Here is a 16,933-nt window from a genome sequence, read left to right as displayed (position 1 = left end):
AAGGTTCTTGTAAGAATTAAATGAGCATTTATCAGAGGACAAACTCAATTTTTGCCACTATTATAAGAAATGATATAGTGTGGTGAAAACAACAGGAACTGATCTGTGTTATACTAAGAGATGACCTTGGAAAAGTTATTTAATCTCTCCAAGCCTCTCTTTCATCCTTTGTAAAACTGGTTAGACTAATGACATGGTTGTCCTATGGCTTAAATAAAGGATAATTTACGTAAAGCTGTCCATGTAAAGACTGGTTCATTGTTCTTTCTAGCTAGTAATGTATAGACACACAACAAATGTATTCCATTTGCAGTCAGGTGAACATGTTACTTTGCTTCCATTGTAAAGAAGTGTAGTATGTCCAGAATCTTCCTCCACTGAGTCTTCTCTAGGTTCTGTCATGTTGGCATACTCTCTGTACATCCAACACATCCTTTGCAGAGTATAGGTTGCTCTCACAAAACAATTGTTTTTTTAAGTGTCAAAAATACAGTGTTAGGATTGAAAAAATAACCTGTGTTATAAATGTGGAGGGAAAAGATGAGGGCACTTTGAAGAAAAATTGAAGATATTTTTTAGATGTATTTTTCTCATGGATGTAAAGGTTAGAAAGAAAAGTCTAAGAGGCACAGGACTGTGCTATCAAAGATTTTGTTGGCATATATTTCTTTTTTCTTTCTTTTTTTGGTCTTTTTGGAGCTGTGAAGACGCACAGTATCCATGAAGTATCCAGGAGGATGCAGGTCCGATCCCTGGCCTCACTCAGTGGTTTAAGGATCGGGTGTTGGCCGTGAGGTGTGGTGTAGTTTGCAGATGCGGCTCAGATGCATCATTGCTGTGGCTGTGGTGTAGGCCAGTGGCTACAGCTCTGATTTGACTCGTAGCCTGGGAAGCTCCATAGGCCACACATGAGTGCGGCCCTAAAATAGCAAAAAAAAAAAAAGTTTCTTAGCAGTTGTGGGTCAGTTCCACATGCTGCAAATGTGACCAAAAAAATTTAAAAAAGGAATCAAAATTATATGTTGTTATCCTAGCTGTTTTCTTCATAAGTAGATTAATGACATTGGTGAATATTTCAGCTGTGATGATTCATTTGAAAAAAATTAACATCTTCAAGGCAGTTTTTTCTTTTTAACTGTGTCTTATAAGAGGATTTTCTGTTTGTGTCTCGATATTTTTATTTAGGGCTGGTGGAGATTTAGTTTTGGTAACAAAAGAGCTCAGTGCCATGGTTAAATTTTATGTATTAGAGGACCGTTTGCCTCATTTCATAGCTATATTTTTTTTAAATATATGTGTGTGTGTGTGTGTGTGTGTGTGTGTGTGTATCCGTATGTATGTATTTTTTGTTGGGGGGGCTTGCCTGCAGTAAATGGAATTATCAGGCCAGAGATCAAATCCATGCCACAGCAGCGACCCAAGCTGCTGCAGTGACAACGCTGGATCCTTAATCCCCTGTGCCACCAGAGAACTCCTAAGTTCATATTTTTAATGATAGTTTAATTCATCTATATTAGTGCAAAAATAGTATTTTTTTTATATTTGGCTTTAAAAAAAATAAAAAGTCACTTTGTTACAGAACATTTGCTCAAATATTTGTAATCAGTGGAAATCCATGGTTTAGAATAGTACAGGGAAATAAACTCCCATTTGGGGTTTGGGTTAGGTTTTTATGTTTATTTTATTTTATTTTATTTTATTTTATTTTATGAGAACATTTCAGTTCGACTAGCAAATTTTGAGTATACTATTATCAACTATAGTCAGGTTTTACATTAGTTTAGTTCATTCTTAGGTAAAATTTAGAATACAGCTTGAAAATTTGAATCTGAAATGTAGCAGCTTAGTAGAAATTTAATTGTATGTATTAATGGCTTTTATTATATATATTTAATGCACAGTCTAGAAAGTGCTAATATAATACTTTTAAAATGTTGTTTTCTGCATTCCAGATAGCAGTCCTTTCCCCTCATCAAATCCACATGCTTTCCAGATTAACTTTAACAGTTTGTACATGGCCCTCTGTGAACAGCAGACATCTGATCAAGCAACCCTCCTTTTGTATACATTGCTGCATCAGAATAGTAATATTAGAACATACATGTTGGCTCGTACAGATATGGAAAATCTTGTGAGTATCACACTAAACATGGTTTTTGTATTTTATAATATTTTGAAGAGTAATTTCTTTTCCCAGGAGGGTATGTATGTTTGCCAGGTTACAGACGTCATGATCAAGGTTGATGAGATGCCAGCAGATGAAGGCAGGGGTGTGACTCTTACAGTGTAGGAGACAGTGCACATAGAGATGACTTCACAGCACAGAGGGAGAGAGCACACAGCATGACAGGTTTCCCTGACCTTTAGGTCCTTAACAGCTACCCACTACCTGTGACTCAGCCTGGATCAAGTCCTCCAAGACGCACTGGCTGCTGTTCTCTAGAATAATTTTATATCCTCTTGGTTCCTTTTTGCTGCTAAGTGCCCACCCACCACGTTCAAGTAGCCAGTCACAGTTGCAGCGTATTCCTGATGAGATTGACTAAGAGGAGGTTGATTTTTCCACTCAGTTTCCCAAGTGTCCTGTCCCTTCAATGGGCTTAACTTTAAGGCTCTCTGGGAGTTCCCGTCGTGGCTCAGTCAGTGGTTAACGAATCCAACTAGGAACCATGATGTTGCAGGTTCGAACTCTGGCCTTGCTCAGTGAGTTAAAGATCCGGCATTGCCGTGAGCTATGGTGTAGGTTGCAGATGCGGCTTGGATCCTTTCTTGTTGTGGCTCTGGCACAGGCTGGCATCTACAGCTCCAATTAGACCCCTAGCCTCAGAATCTCCATATGTCTTGGGAGCGGCCCTAGAAAAGACAAAAAAAAAAAAAAAAAAAAAAAGCTTTAATGCTCTCTGAACTCAGTTTCTAGAATGTTGTAGTTCTTTTTCAGTACCATTGCCAGACATCACATAAATGCAGACTGTGCTTCACTAGGTGAGTGAAATTGGTTCCAAATTTTTGCTCATAGACAAAAACTCCTATAAGCAATCATGTATTTCCTTTATCACTAGTGTGTAAACAAAAATCTTTCTTTCTTTCTTTTTTTTTTTGTCTTTTGTCCTTTCAGGGCCGCACCCGCGGCACATGGAGGTTCCCAGGCTAAGGGTCGAATCGGAGCTGTAGCCGCTGGCCTATGCCAAAGCCACAACAACATCAGATCTGAGCCGTATCTGCGACCTGTACCACAGCGTATGGCAATGCCGGATCCTTAACCCACTGAGCGAGGCCAGGGATTGAACCTGCAACCTCATGGTTCTGAGTCAGATTCATTTCCGCTGCACCACAACGGGAAGTCCATATTTCTATGAAAACTAAGCTACTTCACTAAGATTTTAGGTTATACTTGAAATACAAAATATATAAATAATGTTGGACTATTCATGCATTAATACAATTGTGAACATCTCTGAAATAGCAGCTTGCTTGTGGCAAGAAGAATGTCCCCTCTGCAGCAGTTTTTATAGGGTGATAGCAGGATTCACCAGGGATTTGGTGGCCATTTTTTTCAGCATTAAAGATGAAAATAATGAATAAACATGGAATATTATAATTCATTTGAAAAAGCTTATTCTGTGTCAGAATGACACTAAGGACAAAAAAAAAAAGTGATGAAAAGAACCTGTCTGCAGCACAAGCTGTAGGAGGAAACCATTGGCTTAAGTAGCAAAATTAGATATAACAGTGTATTACTCGTGTTAGCAAAAGCCTATAAAGAGAGGGCTTGTTTCCTAATGAGTGAGTGAGTATAAACAGACAATTCTGAGCATGATGTAGCCTAAAGGAAATGATGGTAGTAAGCAGAAAACCCATGACATCCTGTGTTTTAGAAAGATCCATGCAAGGGATGTTGGTACATAAGATGCAGGGAAACAGTTGTCTGCATGTGGTGAGTTAACACCAGTAAACAGTTAAAAGGTTTTGTTTTAGGATTTTTTTAGGGGGGTGAGGTGGGGTGAGGTGTAGTTTGTATATTTGTTTTCAGTCTCTTACATAGATTATCTTATAATGTTTTAACCAAAAGCATAATGTTCTTCCCTGTCTGTCTTCTATAATTTGTTGAGGCTCAGATAAGGAAAGATACCACTGGTATAAAATTTACTGTGCTGATATGGTCTTGTTGTTAATAATTCTTTTATTAAGAAGGTAATGTTTGACATATTATACAGCTTTTCTAAGAATACCCTGTTGTGTAAGTTCCTGCTAAGCTGAAGGCTCACTTGCTCTCTTCAGTGTCAGATGCTTACCAGTGAGCCTAAATGGTCCCTGTAAATCCAAACTGTATGTGGCAGCCAACCTTCACAGAGGGGGATGCCTTTCTCTGTTGGTACCTTAGCGTACACATGGAAAAATACTTTTAGTCACAGGCTGGTTTGTATTTTTTTTTTTCCCTTCTAAGGAAAAATACAACTAAATTAAAGCATAGGGTATGTAAGAAAAGTTATAAATAAAATACTGGTTTATAATAAAGTAATTGAAATAGTAAATTAAAATTTTTATTCACTAGGTTTTACCAATTCTCGAGATTCTGTATCATGTGGAAGAAAGAAATTCACACCATGTGTATATGGCCCTTATAATATTGTTGATCCTTACGGAAGATGATGGCTTCAATAGGTCCATTCACGAAGTGGTAAGCTGCCTTCACTTTGATCAGAGTTACAGAACAGACACGTCACTCCATAAAATTTACTGCCCTTAGTACCCTTATGTCCTTCTTTTCCCTCTGGTGGATGTTTTCTGCTAGTGCCTGATTTAGAAACGGTGTGTCTTTCTTCAGATTTATTAAGTGGTGTTTTGTTTTGTTTTTTCCCCAGAATGACTATTAGCTGCTATTAAAAACTCTCTCAAATAGTTTCTTTAGTAGTTGATAGAAATGTTTTTACTGCACCAAGTTCATTTTTCCTTTCCATTTTCCCTTTTTACTTGTAGCAGAAATTCTCAAACAGGTTTGTTCCTTTTATATAGAAGAGTGAAAAGCAGGGAACAAGAAGACTGAAAAAAATGCTTGGTATTTTTAAAAATAATATAATTTAACTCTTTAAATTTTAGTCCTATTGGCAAGTTCCATTCCCAAAATGATGTATCTTCCTCTTTGGTATTTTCTTTGTGTCGAAGTAGTAGAATGTAATCGTTTTAAAACTTGCATAGAAGTACTGGGTTTTAATACAAAATAGCAGACCCCATGTCTACCCCATACCTGATTCCCACTCCCTAAAGACAAATGCTTTGAGCACTATGTTTCAAAAGAACTTGCTTATAATATTATTTCTTTATTTTTCAATTTAGGTAGATTAACTGTTACCTCCCTGAGCTGTTAGCTCTTCTTCCTGCATGTCTTCAGTATTCCCTCTGGGTTCCCAGACCCCTTTCCAACTCACAGATTTTTTTTTCCTCCTTCCATTTTATTATTTTTTTTGGTTAACTTAGCTTTTACATTATTATAATTTTGTTAACTATTATTCTGTGCTCAGATGAAGTGTATGATAATTGCATTTCCTTTCTTGTACATGTTTTAATGTTCCTGTAGCACACCACTGCCCTGTTTTATGTTCATGTACCAATCACTAATGCAACTCTCAGTTCTTCAGCAGAACTGAGAATCCCCTCGAAAGCTATTAAAAACATATTGCATTTTTTCTGAAGTTCCATTTTCTTCTTTGACTTCTGTCTTAATCCTCATTGGAGGCTTTCCTCAACTGTGCGGTGATTCTTGCTCATCTGTTCCTGTTTGGGAGCATGCACTAAAACGTTGATTGGAAGTTCTGTGTGTGGGCAGCACTTCAGTCTCTTCCTCTGGGCATCCTACTCTCTGTAGGCCTTTTCTTTTGGAGCGATCAGTTTCTCAGAAGAGATTGTTCCAGTCTTGTGTGGGAATCTGGTGGGAGACGGTCTTAGAGGTCACAATCTTCTTCAGGTACAAACACTTTCTTCTTTTTCTCTTCAGTAGGCTTTTCGTATCATCTTTATCTTCCCTGCTATTCTGTTGAAACTATTTTTGTCTCTTATGTAGTGGGTCTTAGAGGTCACAATCTTCTTCAGGTACAAACACTTTCTTCTTTTTCTCTTCAGTAGGCTTTTCGTATCATCTTTATCTTCCCTGCTATTCTGTTAAAACTATTTTTGTCTCTTATGTAGTGGGGTCATCATTTCAACTTAGGTTTAAGGAATCTTGACATTGTAGAAAGGGTTTAAAACATACAATTTTTTTTTCATTCTTGTATTTAGTAAAGTACCACCAGAGAAAATATTTACACTGCCTTAATCAGTTTTTTTTTTTGAAAAATAGTATTTATCTTTCTTTTTTTTTTTTTTCTTTGTTTTTTTGTTTTGTTTTGTTTTGCTATTTCTTTGGGCCGCGCCTGCGGCATATGGAGGTTCCCAGGCTAGGGGTCGAATTGGAGCTGTAGCCACCAGCCTACACCAGAGCCACAGCAACGCGGGATCCAAGCTGCGTCTGCAACCTACACCACAGCTCACGGCAACGCCGGATCGTTAACCCACTGAGCAAGTGCAGGGACCGAACCCGCAACCTCATGGTTCCTAGTCGGATTCGTTAACCACTGCGCCACCACGGGAACTCCTATCTTTCTTTTGATAAGGAATAAAAAGCCAAAATGATTTTAAAAAGCATTTTAAAATTGAAGTATGAAGTAGAAAGTGCACAAATTTTAAAGTCACAGCTTATTAGTTTCTACGTATGTATATACCTGTATTATTACCACCCATATCAAGTATTGAACATTTCTAGCATAATAGAAAATTCCTTTTTGCCCTGTTCTGGTCAGTACCCAACACCAACCAGAGTTTACTATTCTGACTTCCTTCCTAGATTGTTTTTTTTTTTTTCTTTTTAGGGCCCTTTTTTAGGGCCACACCTGAGGCATATGGAAGTTCCTAGACTAGAGGTCAAATCAGAGCTGCACCTGCTGGCCTACACCAGAGCAGCACCAGATCCGAGCCGAATCTGCAACCTGCACCATAGCTCATTGCAATACCGGATCCTTAACCCATTGAGCAAGGCCAGGGATTGGACCTATGTCCTCATGGATACCTGTCTGGTTTGTTACTGCTGAGCCACAATGGGAACTCCCTAATAGATTAGTTTTTGCATCTCCTTGAATTATTGTAGTCACTAGGGGAAAAGAGGTAAAAGGTGCATTTTTCTTAAAACTACAATAATTTCAAAATAAAAAGTATAATTTAAAATGATGGGGAGAAATTTGGAAAAATGCTTCATAAAAGAAGATATACAAGGACATGGAAAGTACATGAAAAATGCTTATTATTACTGGATATTAGGAAGTGAAATTCGTGTGTTCTCTTTTATTTTGGCTCCTTTTACTCAACATAGTGTTGCTGAAATTCACCCATGTTACTACATCATTTGTTTGTTCTTTTAAATTGGTATGTGCTATTCCATTGTATGAATATGCCACAGTAGATTTATTTATTCCCTTCTGGGTTGATATTTGGCTTTTTTTCCACTCTGGGGCTATTTTTGCTTAAGTGACTGTGCACATTTTTGAACGTGTTTTGGTGGACATATGCACTCATCTATTTGGACATATACGTAGGAGTAGAACTGCTGGGTCATAAGACAGGTGTGTGTATAGTTTTAAGAGATATGGGTGAAACTGAAGCTGTGTATACCCCACAAGTCAGCATTTTACTCCAAGGCTGTCTATAAAGACTCTTGCACATTTGCATAGAGAGGACATGTCTATTAATGGTCATCTAACACTGTTTATAATATTGAAAATTTTTAGAACATGTAGAGTAAAACATGTTACTGGCTATATCAAAGTAAGAAAAAAGAATGAAAATGGGGAGGGCACACAGTAGGGCTTCTTTTAGGTCCATAATCTTCTGTTTACTTCAACAGCAGCAAAAACCAAAGTAAGAGTGACTGTTGTGGCTCAGCAATAATGAACCTAACCAGTATCCATGAGGATGTGGGTTCAATCCCTGGCCTTGCTTAGTGGGTTAAGGATCTGGTGTTGCTGTGAGCTGTGGTGTAGGTCACAGACGTGGCTTGGATCTGGTGTTGCTGTGGCTGTGGCTTAGGCTGGCAGCTGCAGCTCCGATTCAACCCTAGCCTGGGAACTTCCATATGCCTCGGATGTGGCTCTAAAAAAGGAAAACAAAACAAAACAAAACAAAACAAGAAAAAAGCCCCCAAAAGTAGAACCAGTAACCACACAAAACTTTCAAGCGTATCTGACAAAAACGTTAAGATTTAACAAAATTCAAGGGTGGATATACTTTTAATTGTATTTTCTGTTCTTTTTTGTATCTCTATTATGTTTGGTAATTAAAACAATTTTAAAATTAGCACAGAATTTTGCATTAAAATTAAACTTTACTGACCTCCAAAACAGGGAAGGTTAGATAGGGAAAGCATTAGGTTCAGCTCATATTTAAGTCCTTTCCATAAGGATTTCAGGTGGTGACATTTCAAATTCAGGTATTTAAATAATTTTTTTTCTCTAGAACTTGACTTTCTTGTTGATCTATTTATTTTATCCTTTCCCTTTTTATGTGTAGTAGTAAGAATAAATAAATATTTCTATAAAGTTCTCTATGTGGAATCATCCACTGGGGACATAATTATGAAATATATTCTGGTATGTTATTTTGGTTAGAATTTTCAGTTCTTAATGCCCAGTGATATTGAGCAGTTTTCGTGTACTTTCATGTGCTTATATATTTTCTTTTGTGAAGTATTTTCCAAATACTTTTCCAAGGAAAGATTGATAAAATATACTACATTGAAACTTAAAGCTAAAAAAAATTTAAAAATTAAAAAAAAAAACTTAAAGCTTTTATTGAAAAATATTAGTGAGAGAATGAAAAATCAAGCCAGAGGGTGGGAGAAGAGATATATATGTACATACACACACACACACACACACATATATACATATGTGTGTATGTATATATATATATAATTCACAAATGGCTTATATTTAGCATATGTAATATGATGTTATGTAATGAACTCCTACAAACCAGTAAGAATAAGACACAATGGTAAAATGAATAAGAGGCTTGAGGAAGCACTTGAAAATGTATCCATATGGTCAATAAACTTATTAAAAAGTGTTTTAAAAATTTCATTAGTAATTAGGAAATAGCAAATTAAATCACAGTGAGGTCTAGTAGACACCCACCTGAATGACTAAAAGTAAAAAAGGATGATGATACCTACTACTGGCTAGGATGTGGTGCTGCTGGTAGGGTTTTAAATGGTTGTAACTCCTGGTATTCCTGCTATGGTGCAGTGGATTAAGAACCCAGCTGCAACAGCCTGGATTGCTGCTGAGGTGCAGATTCAATCCCTGGCCCAGGAACTTTCATATGCTCTGGACCACTAAAAAAAATTGTCACAACTCTTTTGGTAAACTCATTTTCTCTATAATTTGAACACATACACACACACAAATCCGAACACCTAGCAATTCTAGTAGGTATGTATTCAAAGAAACACACATGCATATATACCAAGAGACATGCCAAAGATTATGTGTTTCAGCAAAGTGTCATGATTATGCTAATGAGCCTAAGGATACTGGTTTCATTAAGAAATATATAAAAACCCATAGCACATAAAGGTTTTAAGCGCTTGGGTGTAACTATGCAAGTACAATGGTTGATGATGTGTAAAGATAGTGATTGAATACATCTGGTCGAAGAACTCTCCTTCAAACCAGGGTAAATATGAACAATAAAGTAATGTAACAAACAACCTGAGAAATTTGGAATTTTTTATGTACTAATACAATTGAAAGTATCTTTCATGTTGAATATATGTGTTCAACTTGTTCTAATGGATCCATTTTCATATTAAATCTAAATACTGTAATATGTGAAATTACTACCTGCTTCAATTACTATTTCTAATATGAAAAATCACCTCTCGAATATCACTGCTATTCTGCTGATCCGCCACAGTGCTGTGATATTCATGTTAAATTTTCAATTCACAGATAGTGATGGATTCACTGATATTCTAAATCACGTATATTTATTACCATTACCATCAGCAACAATAACTTTATTAGACAGTTCAGCAAAGTATGCCCTGCAGGCCAGCTGCTTAGGTTTTTGTTTTGTTTTGTTTTGTAAATAAGGTTTTATTGCAAAACATCCACAGCTGTTTATGTGCGCTCCACTGTTGCTGTCGTTATTTTTTTAATGATTTTTATTCTTTCCATTTTAGTTGGTTTATTCCAAATGCGGTAGTTTACACCTATTAACCCCAGACTCCCAGTCCATCCCACTCCCTCCCCCGCCCCCTTGGCAACCACAAGTCTGTTCTCCAGGTCCATGAGTCTCTTTTCTGTGGAAAGTTCCATTTGTGCTATATATTAGATTCCAGATGTAAGTGATAGCATATGGTATTTGTCTTTCTCTTTCTGACTTACTTTACTTAGTATGAGAGTATCTAGTTCCATCCATGTTGCTGCAAATGGCATTATTTTGTTCTTTTTTGTGGCTGAGTAGTATTCCTGTGTGTGTGTGTGTGTGTGTGTGTGTACCATATATATATATACACCACATCTTTTTAATCCATTCATCTGTCGATGGACATTTGGCTTATTTCCATGTCTTGGCTCTTGTGAGTACAGCTGCTGTGAACATACGGGTGCATGTATCTTTTTCAAGGAAAGTTTTGTCCAGATACATGTCCAAGAGTGGGATTGCTGAGTCATATGGTACTTCTATATTTAGTTTTCTGCTGTACTGCTATACTGTTTTCCATAGTGGTTGTACCAACTTACATTCCTACCAAAAGTGTAGGAGGGTTCCCTTTTCTCCACACCCTCTTCATCACTTGTTATCTGTTGACTTGTTAATGATGGTCATTCTGACTTGTGTGAGGTGGTATCTTGTGGTAGTTTTGATTTGCATTTCTCTAATCATTAGTGATGATGAGCATTTTTTCATGTGCCCATTGGCCATCTGTGTATCTTCTTTGGAGAAATGTCTATACAGGTCTTTTGCCCATTTTTCAATTGGGGTTTTTTTGTTTGTTTGTTTTTGCTGTTGAGTTGTATAAGTTGTTTGTATATTTTAGAGATTAAGCCTTTGTCAGTTGCATCATTTGAAACTATTTTCTCCCATTCCGTAGGTTGTCTTTTTGTTTTATTTTCATGGTTTCCTTTTCTGTGCAAAATGTCAGTATGATTAGGTAACAGGAGAGTCGAGTCATTGGTGACAGGGACTGTATGACCTGTGAGCCTAAATTATTTAATGTGTTTAGTCGTGAAAGAAATTGACAGTGCTTAAGAATACAGAAGAGGCAGCTGCAGAAAGTAGCTGTTGCAGAGAGGAAGAGGAAGGAATTTAGAAATTTAAAGGAAGCTTCTCCATACCTACCCAAAGCTGAGATCCAGATCTTTGAGCAAGAGGACCTGGTTGCCCCGGGAATACACAATCTTCCAGGAGTGTGGGCAAAAGTGAACTGTGAAGGTCACTTAGGTAAACATTACGAAGTCTCCCGTGCTGATCTGTTCTTGACTACTGCATAGAAAACATGACACTGAAAGGAGGGAGGAAAGAGTCTTCCTTTTGCTTTGGTGTTGAGGTGTCCCTCCAAATGTCCTCTGTTTATAAAACTTAACATCAAGACAGCAAACAAAGGAGAAATAACTACAGTGTTCAGCTCTGGTGTCCAAAGCAAGGCAAAGAAGGTCATTATTTCAAGGCAGTACTGACAGAAATGTAATCACAGAGCTTATAAATTTAATTTGTAAAATAGAATAAAGCAAGATAGGAAAAAGAATATATCTGTCAATACCAACTACTGCAGGAGTAGAAAGATGGCTTCATATTAGAAAATATCTTGATGAAGTTTATTAATTTAAGCATTAAAATCCATATAATCATTTCCAGAGATGCAGAAAAAGCATGTGGTAAAGTCAACACTTAATTCATGATTTAAGAAAAACCTTGAAGTTCCTGTTGTGACTCAGTGGTAACAAAGCTGCTAGTTATCTATGAGGATGCGGATTTGATCCCTGGCCCCTCTTGGTGGGTGAAGAATCTGGCGTTGCCATGAGATATGGCGTAGGCCAGCGGCTGCACTCCAGTTCAACCCCTAGCCTGGGAATTCCGTATGTCGAAAGTGCGGCCCTAAAAAGCAAAAAAAAAAAAAAAAAAAAAAAAAAGGAGAGAGAAAGCTCAACACAATAAAGGTAGAAAGAAATTCCTGTCTCTACAGAAACCTATAGTTAAGTACTATATTTGGGGAATTTTAGAAGTATTTCCTTGAAAGTCAGAACAAAGTGTTTATGCCCTTTATTATCGCTTTTCAACATTGTACTAGAATTCTAAGCAGATTGTTAAGACTAGAATAAGCTATAAGTGATTAAAAATTGAAAAGAAAGGAAATCTAAATGTTCATATATGTAGTTATGATTGCACAGAAAATTTAAGAGTCTAATTTTAAAACTTTGAGGAAATTCGAACACATTTTCTGGATCAAAGATCAGCATACAAAATAAATACTATTTCTGCATAACAATAACAAGGAAATTCAAAATGTGATATAGAGATATTATTTAAAATGGCAATAAAACTACAGTGAACTTAGAAATCAATCTAAAAGAAGTATAGTTTTTAAAAATTATAGTTGATTTACAGCGTTGTGCCAGTTTCTGCTGTGTAGCAAAGTGACATTCTTTTTCTTGTGTTATCTTCCCTTATAGTCTATCTCAAGAGACTGGCTATAGTTCCCTGTGCTGTATAGTAGGAACTCATTATCCATTTTAAATGTAATAGTTAGCATCTGCTAACCCTAACTCCCCATCCATCCCACTTCCCCCCCTGCCTTGGCAACCACGTCTTTTCTGTTTTGTTAGATAGGTTCATTTGTGCTATAATTTATTTTATTTTTTATTTTTATTTTTCCCACTGCACAGCATGGGGATCAAGTTGCTCTTACATGTATACATTTTTTTCCCCACCCTTTGTTCTGTTGCAATATGAGTATCTAAACATAGTTCTCAATGCTGCTCAGCAGGATCTCCTTGTAAATCTATTCTAAGTTGTATTGGATAACCCCAAGCTCTCGAACCCTCCTGTTCCCTTTCTCTCCCATCGGGCAGCCACAAGTCTGTTCTCCAAGTCTATCATTTTCTTTTCTGTGGAGATGTTCATTTGTGCTGGATATTAGATTCCAGTTATAGATGATATCATATGGTATTTGTCTTTGTCTTTCTGACTCATTTCACTCAGTATGAGAGTCTCTAGTTCCATCCAGGTTGCTGCAAATGGCATTATGTCATTCTTTTTCGTGGCTGGGTAGTATTCCATTGTGTATATATACCACATCTTCCGAATCCAGTCATCTGTTGATGGACATTTGGGTTGTTTCCATGTCTTGGCTCTTGTGAATAGTGTGGCAATGAACATGCAGGTGCATGTGTCTCTTTTAAGTAGAGTTTTGTCCGGATATATGCCCAAGAGTGGGATTGCTGGGTCATATGGAAGTTCTATGTATAGGTTTCTAAGGTATCTCCAAACTGTTCTCCATAGTGGCTGTACCAGTTTACATTCCCACCAACAGTGCAGGAGGGTTCCCTTTTCTCCACAACCTCTCTAGCAGTTGTTATTTGTGGACTTATTAATGATGGCCATTCTGACTGGTGTGAGTTGGTCTCTCATGGTAGTTTTGATTTGCATTTCTCTTATAATCAGTGATGTTGAGCATTTTTTCATGTGTTTGCTGGTCATCTGTATATCTTCCCTGGAGAAATGTCTATTCAGGTCTTTTGCCCATTTTTCCATTGGTTGATTGGCTTTTTTGCTGTTGAGTCATATATGTTGGTTATGTATTCTGGAGATTAAGCCCTTGTCCATTACATCGTTTGAAACTGTTTTCTCCCACTCTGTAAGTTGTCTTTTTGTTTTCTTTTTGGTTTCCTTTGCTGTGCAAAAGCTTTTCAGTTTGATTAGGTCCCATTGGTTTATTTTTTATTTTATTTCTGTTGTTTTGGGAGACTGACCTGAGAAAATATTCATGATGTTGATGTCAGAGAGTGTTTTGCCTATGTTCTCTTCTAGGAGTTTCATTTGTGCTATAATTTAGATTCCACATATAAGCGATATCATATGGTATTTGTCTTTCTCTTTCTGACTTACTTCATTTGCTATGAGAGTCTCTAGTTGCATCCATGTTGTGGCAAATGGCAAAATTTACATTCTTTTTTATGGCTGAGTAGTATTCCATTGTGTATATGTGCCACATATTTTCTTTAATTACTCAATGAATTTTTATTACATTTATAGTTGTACAATGGTCATCACAACCCAATTTTACATCATTTACATCCCAAACCCCCAGTGCATCCCCCTCACCCCCCCAACCTGTTTCATTTGGAAAACATAAGTTTTTCAAAGTCTGTGGGCCAGTATCTATTCTGCAAAGAAGTTAATTGCATCCTTTTTTTAGATTCCACATGTAAATGATATCATATGATGTTGGTGTCTCACTGTCACTGTCTGACCAACTTCACTTAGCATGAAAATTTCAAGGTCCATCCATGTTGCTGCAAATGCCGTTATTTCTTTGCTTTGAATGGCTGAGTAATATTCCATTGTGTACACGTACCACATCTTCCTTATCCACTCCTCTGTCGATGGACATTTAGGTTGTTTCCATGTCCTGACTATTGTGTATAGTGCTGCAATGCACATTGGAGTGTATGTATCGAGTCATGGTTTTCTCTGGATAGATGCCCAGGAGTGGGATTGCTGGATCAAATGGTAAAATAAACAAGTGGGACTTAGTTAAAAGTTTCTGCCCAGCAAAGCAAACCCTAAACAAAAAGAAAAAACAACCCACAGAATGGGAGAAAATATTTGCAAATGAAGCGACCGACGGGATTAATTTCCAAAATTTATAAACACCTCCTACCGCTCAATACCAAAAAAAAAAAAAAAAAAGCCCATCAAAAAAATGGGCAGAAGATCTAAACAGACAGTTCTCCAAAGAAGACATACAGATGGCCAAAAAACACATGAAGAGATGTTCAACAGCACTCATTATTAGAGAAATGCAAATCAAAGTCACTATGAGGTACCACCTTACACCAGCCAGAATGGCCATCATCAGAATGTCTACAAACAATAAATGCTGGAGAGGGTATGGAGAAAAGGGATTCCTCCTACACTCTTTGTGGGAAACAGTATAGAGATTCCTCAGAAAACTAAAAATAGAATGTACCACTTCTTCTTAATCCATTTATCTGTTGATGTACATTTAGGTTGTTTCCATGTCTTGGCTATTGTGGGTAGTGCTGCTATAAACACACGGGGTGTGTGTAGCTTATTGAATTGTAGTTTTGTCTGGAAATATACCCAGAAGTGGGATTGCTGGATCTTATGGTAATTCTATTTATAGTTTTCTGAGGAAACTCCATACTGTTTTCCAGAGTAGCTGTACCAATTTACCTTCCCACCAGCAGTGTAGGAGGGTTCCCTTTTCTCCACACCTTCTCCAGCATTTGTTCTTTGCAGTAGTTTTTAAGTGGTATAAATTACCTAAATGAAAGATATTAAATATGGATTAATAAGTGGAGATACCATGTTCACACATGGGAAGAGTCAGTGTCATAAAGTTGTTAATTTTGTCTCCGTGTTAATCACTATGTTCATCTGATCAAAATCTCAGCATTTTTTTTATGATACTTGAGAAGCTAATACCATAAATCATAGGGAAAAGCAAGAAGCCTAGAAAGTTGTTGAAGCAGTTCATTGTGGAGTAACTGTACCACATAGATAAGTTATAAAACTTCAGTTCTTAAGATTGTGTTTTATTAACATAGAAATATGAAATAGATAAATTGAATTCCGAAGAACTGAGAGAGTCCAGAAACGACCCATTTTTATATGGAAATGTGAAGTGTGGCAAAAGTAGTAAGTAAATCATGCTGAGATTGGGAACATGGCTCATTCAGATGGAAAAAGTAAAATTAGATTTGCTTGCCTCACATACAAAGAAAAATTCCTCTTGGATCAATAAGACCTAGATGTGAAAGACTGCATTTTAAAATTTCCAAAGAGAAATTAAAAGATAGTATTTCTATAAATTTGAAAAAGGGATTTCTTAAGCAAAAACATGTGTAAACCATGAATGAAAAGATTAATGTTTGTGTTAAAATTCACTGTTAGAACAAGTAAAAACAAGCCACAGATAGGATGATGGGTTAGCATTTTTAATTTGTAAAGAACCCTTATAATCAGTTCCAAAACCAAAGTATTGATAGAATAATGAGCAAAGTAATAGAAAAAACAGACTAGGAAACCTGAATGGCCAGTAAGCATTTTTAAAAGATGTTTAATTGATGATTCATCATGATCATGCTAGTTAAGATAACCAAAATATTTTGTACTCATCAGATTTGCAAAAATTACATCTCATATATCAGGTGAGGCTGTAGATAAAGAGGACTCTTATATTCTGGTAGTGACAGTATAAACTGGTCGAACCACTTTCGAGAGGAATTGGCCTCTCTTATTCCTCAAATTACCTGCAGAATAAATACTCTACCTTCTAGCAGTTCCATTTCCTGGTTTGAGTCCTAGGAAAAACTTTTCGATAGATTCACCAGAGCACATTTGAAGGAATGTTCATTGTAGTATTGTTTGTAGTGCTCAAACATTCAAACAGCTGATAACATAAATACTGCAGCAGAGCTACAATGAATGAAATAAACTAAGTTTTGGTAATAGTAAATTCAAAAATATTCAGGTCATGAAGCACCAAATTTAGGAGAGTGGTTGGTTGTCAGAGGTTAGAGGATCAGGGAGTACTAGCTGGGGTCTTTAGGTGCTTCACAAGCATCAATATTAATATTTAATAAAACTGCATGAAAGATAC

General features: G+C 36.7%; 1 protein-coding gene across 8 annotated transcripts in view; it reads left to right on the top strand.

The window, feature by feature from the left end:
* Positions 1-16,933, top strand: part of DYM (dymeclin) — a 381,717-nt gene that overhangs the window by 137,181 nt on the left and 227,603 nt on the right. For all 8 annotated transcript variants that reach the window (XR_014808552.1, XM_021092955.2, XM_021092922.2 and 5 more), the window contains exons 10-11: positions 1,953-2,131; positions 4,553-4,678. Coding sequence is in view for 7 of the 8 variants with exons in the window: in XM_021092955.2 (XP_020948614.1) it covers positions 1,953-2,131; positions 4,553-4,678 (305 nt within the window). In the remaining variant the exon portion in view is untranslated. The remainder of the gene's footprint in view (positions 1-1,952; positions 2,132-4,552; positions 4,679-16,933) is intronic.

The sequence above is a fragment of the Sus scrofa genome, chromosome 1, assembly GCF_054392235.1.
Source record: "Sus scrofa isolate SSC_HxYL_T2T_F1_AM1 chromosome 1, Sscrofa_HxYL_maternal_Yorkshire_Landrace_v2.0, whole genome shotgun sequence".
Taxonomy (NCBI): Eukaryota; Metazoa; Chordata; class Mammalia; order Artiodactyla; family Suidae; genus Sus; species Sus scrofa.
Note: the sequence above shows the minus strand (reverse complement) of the source record. Positions and strands in the feature narration are given on the sequence as shown.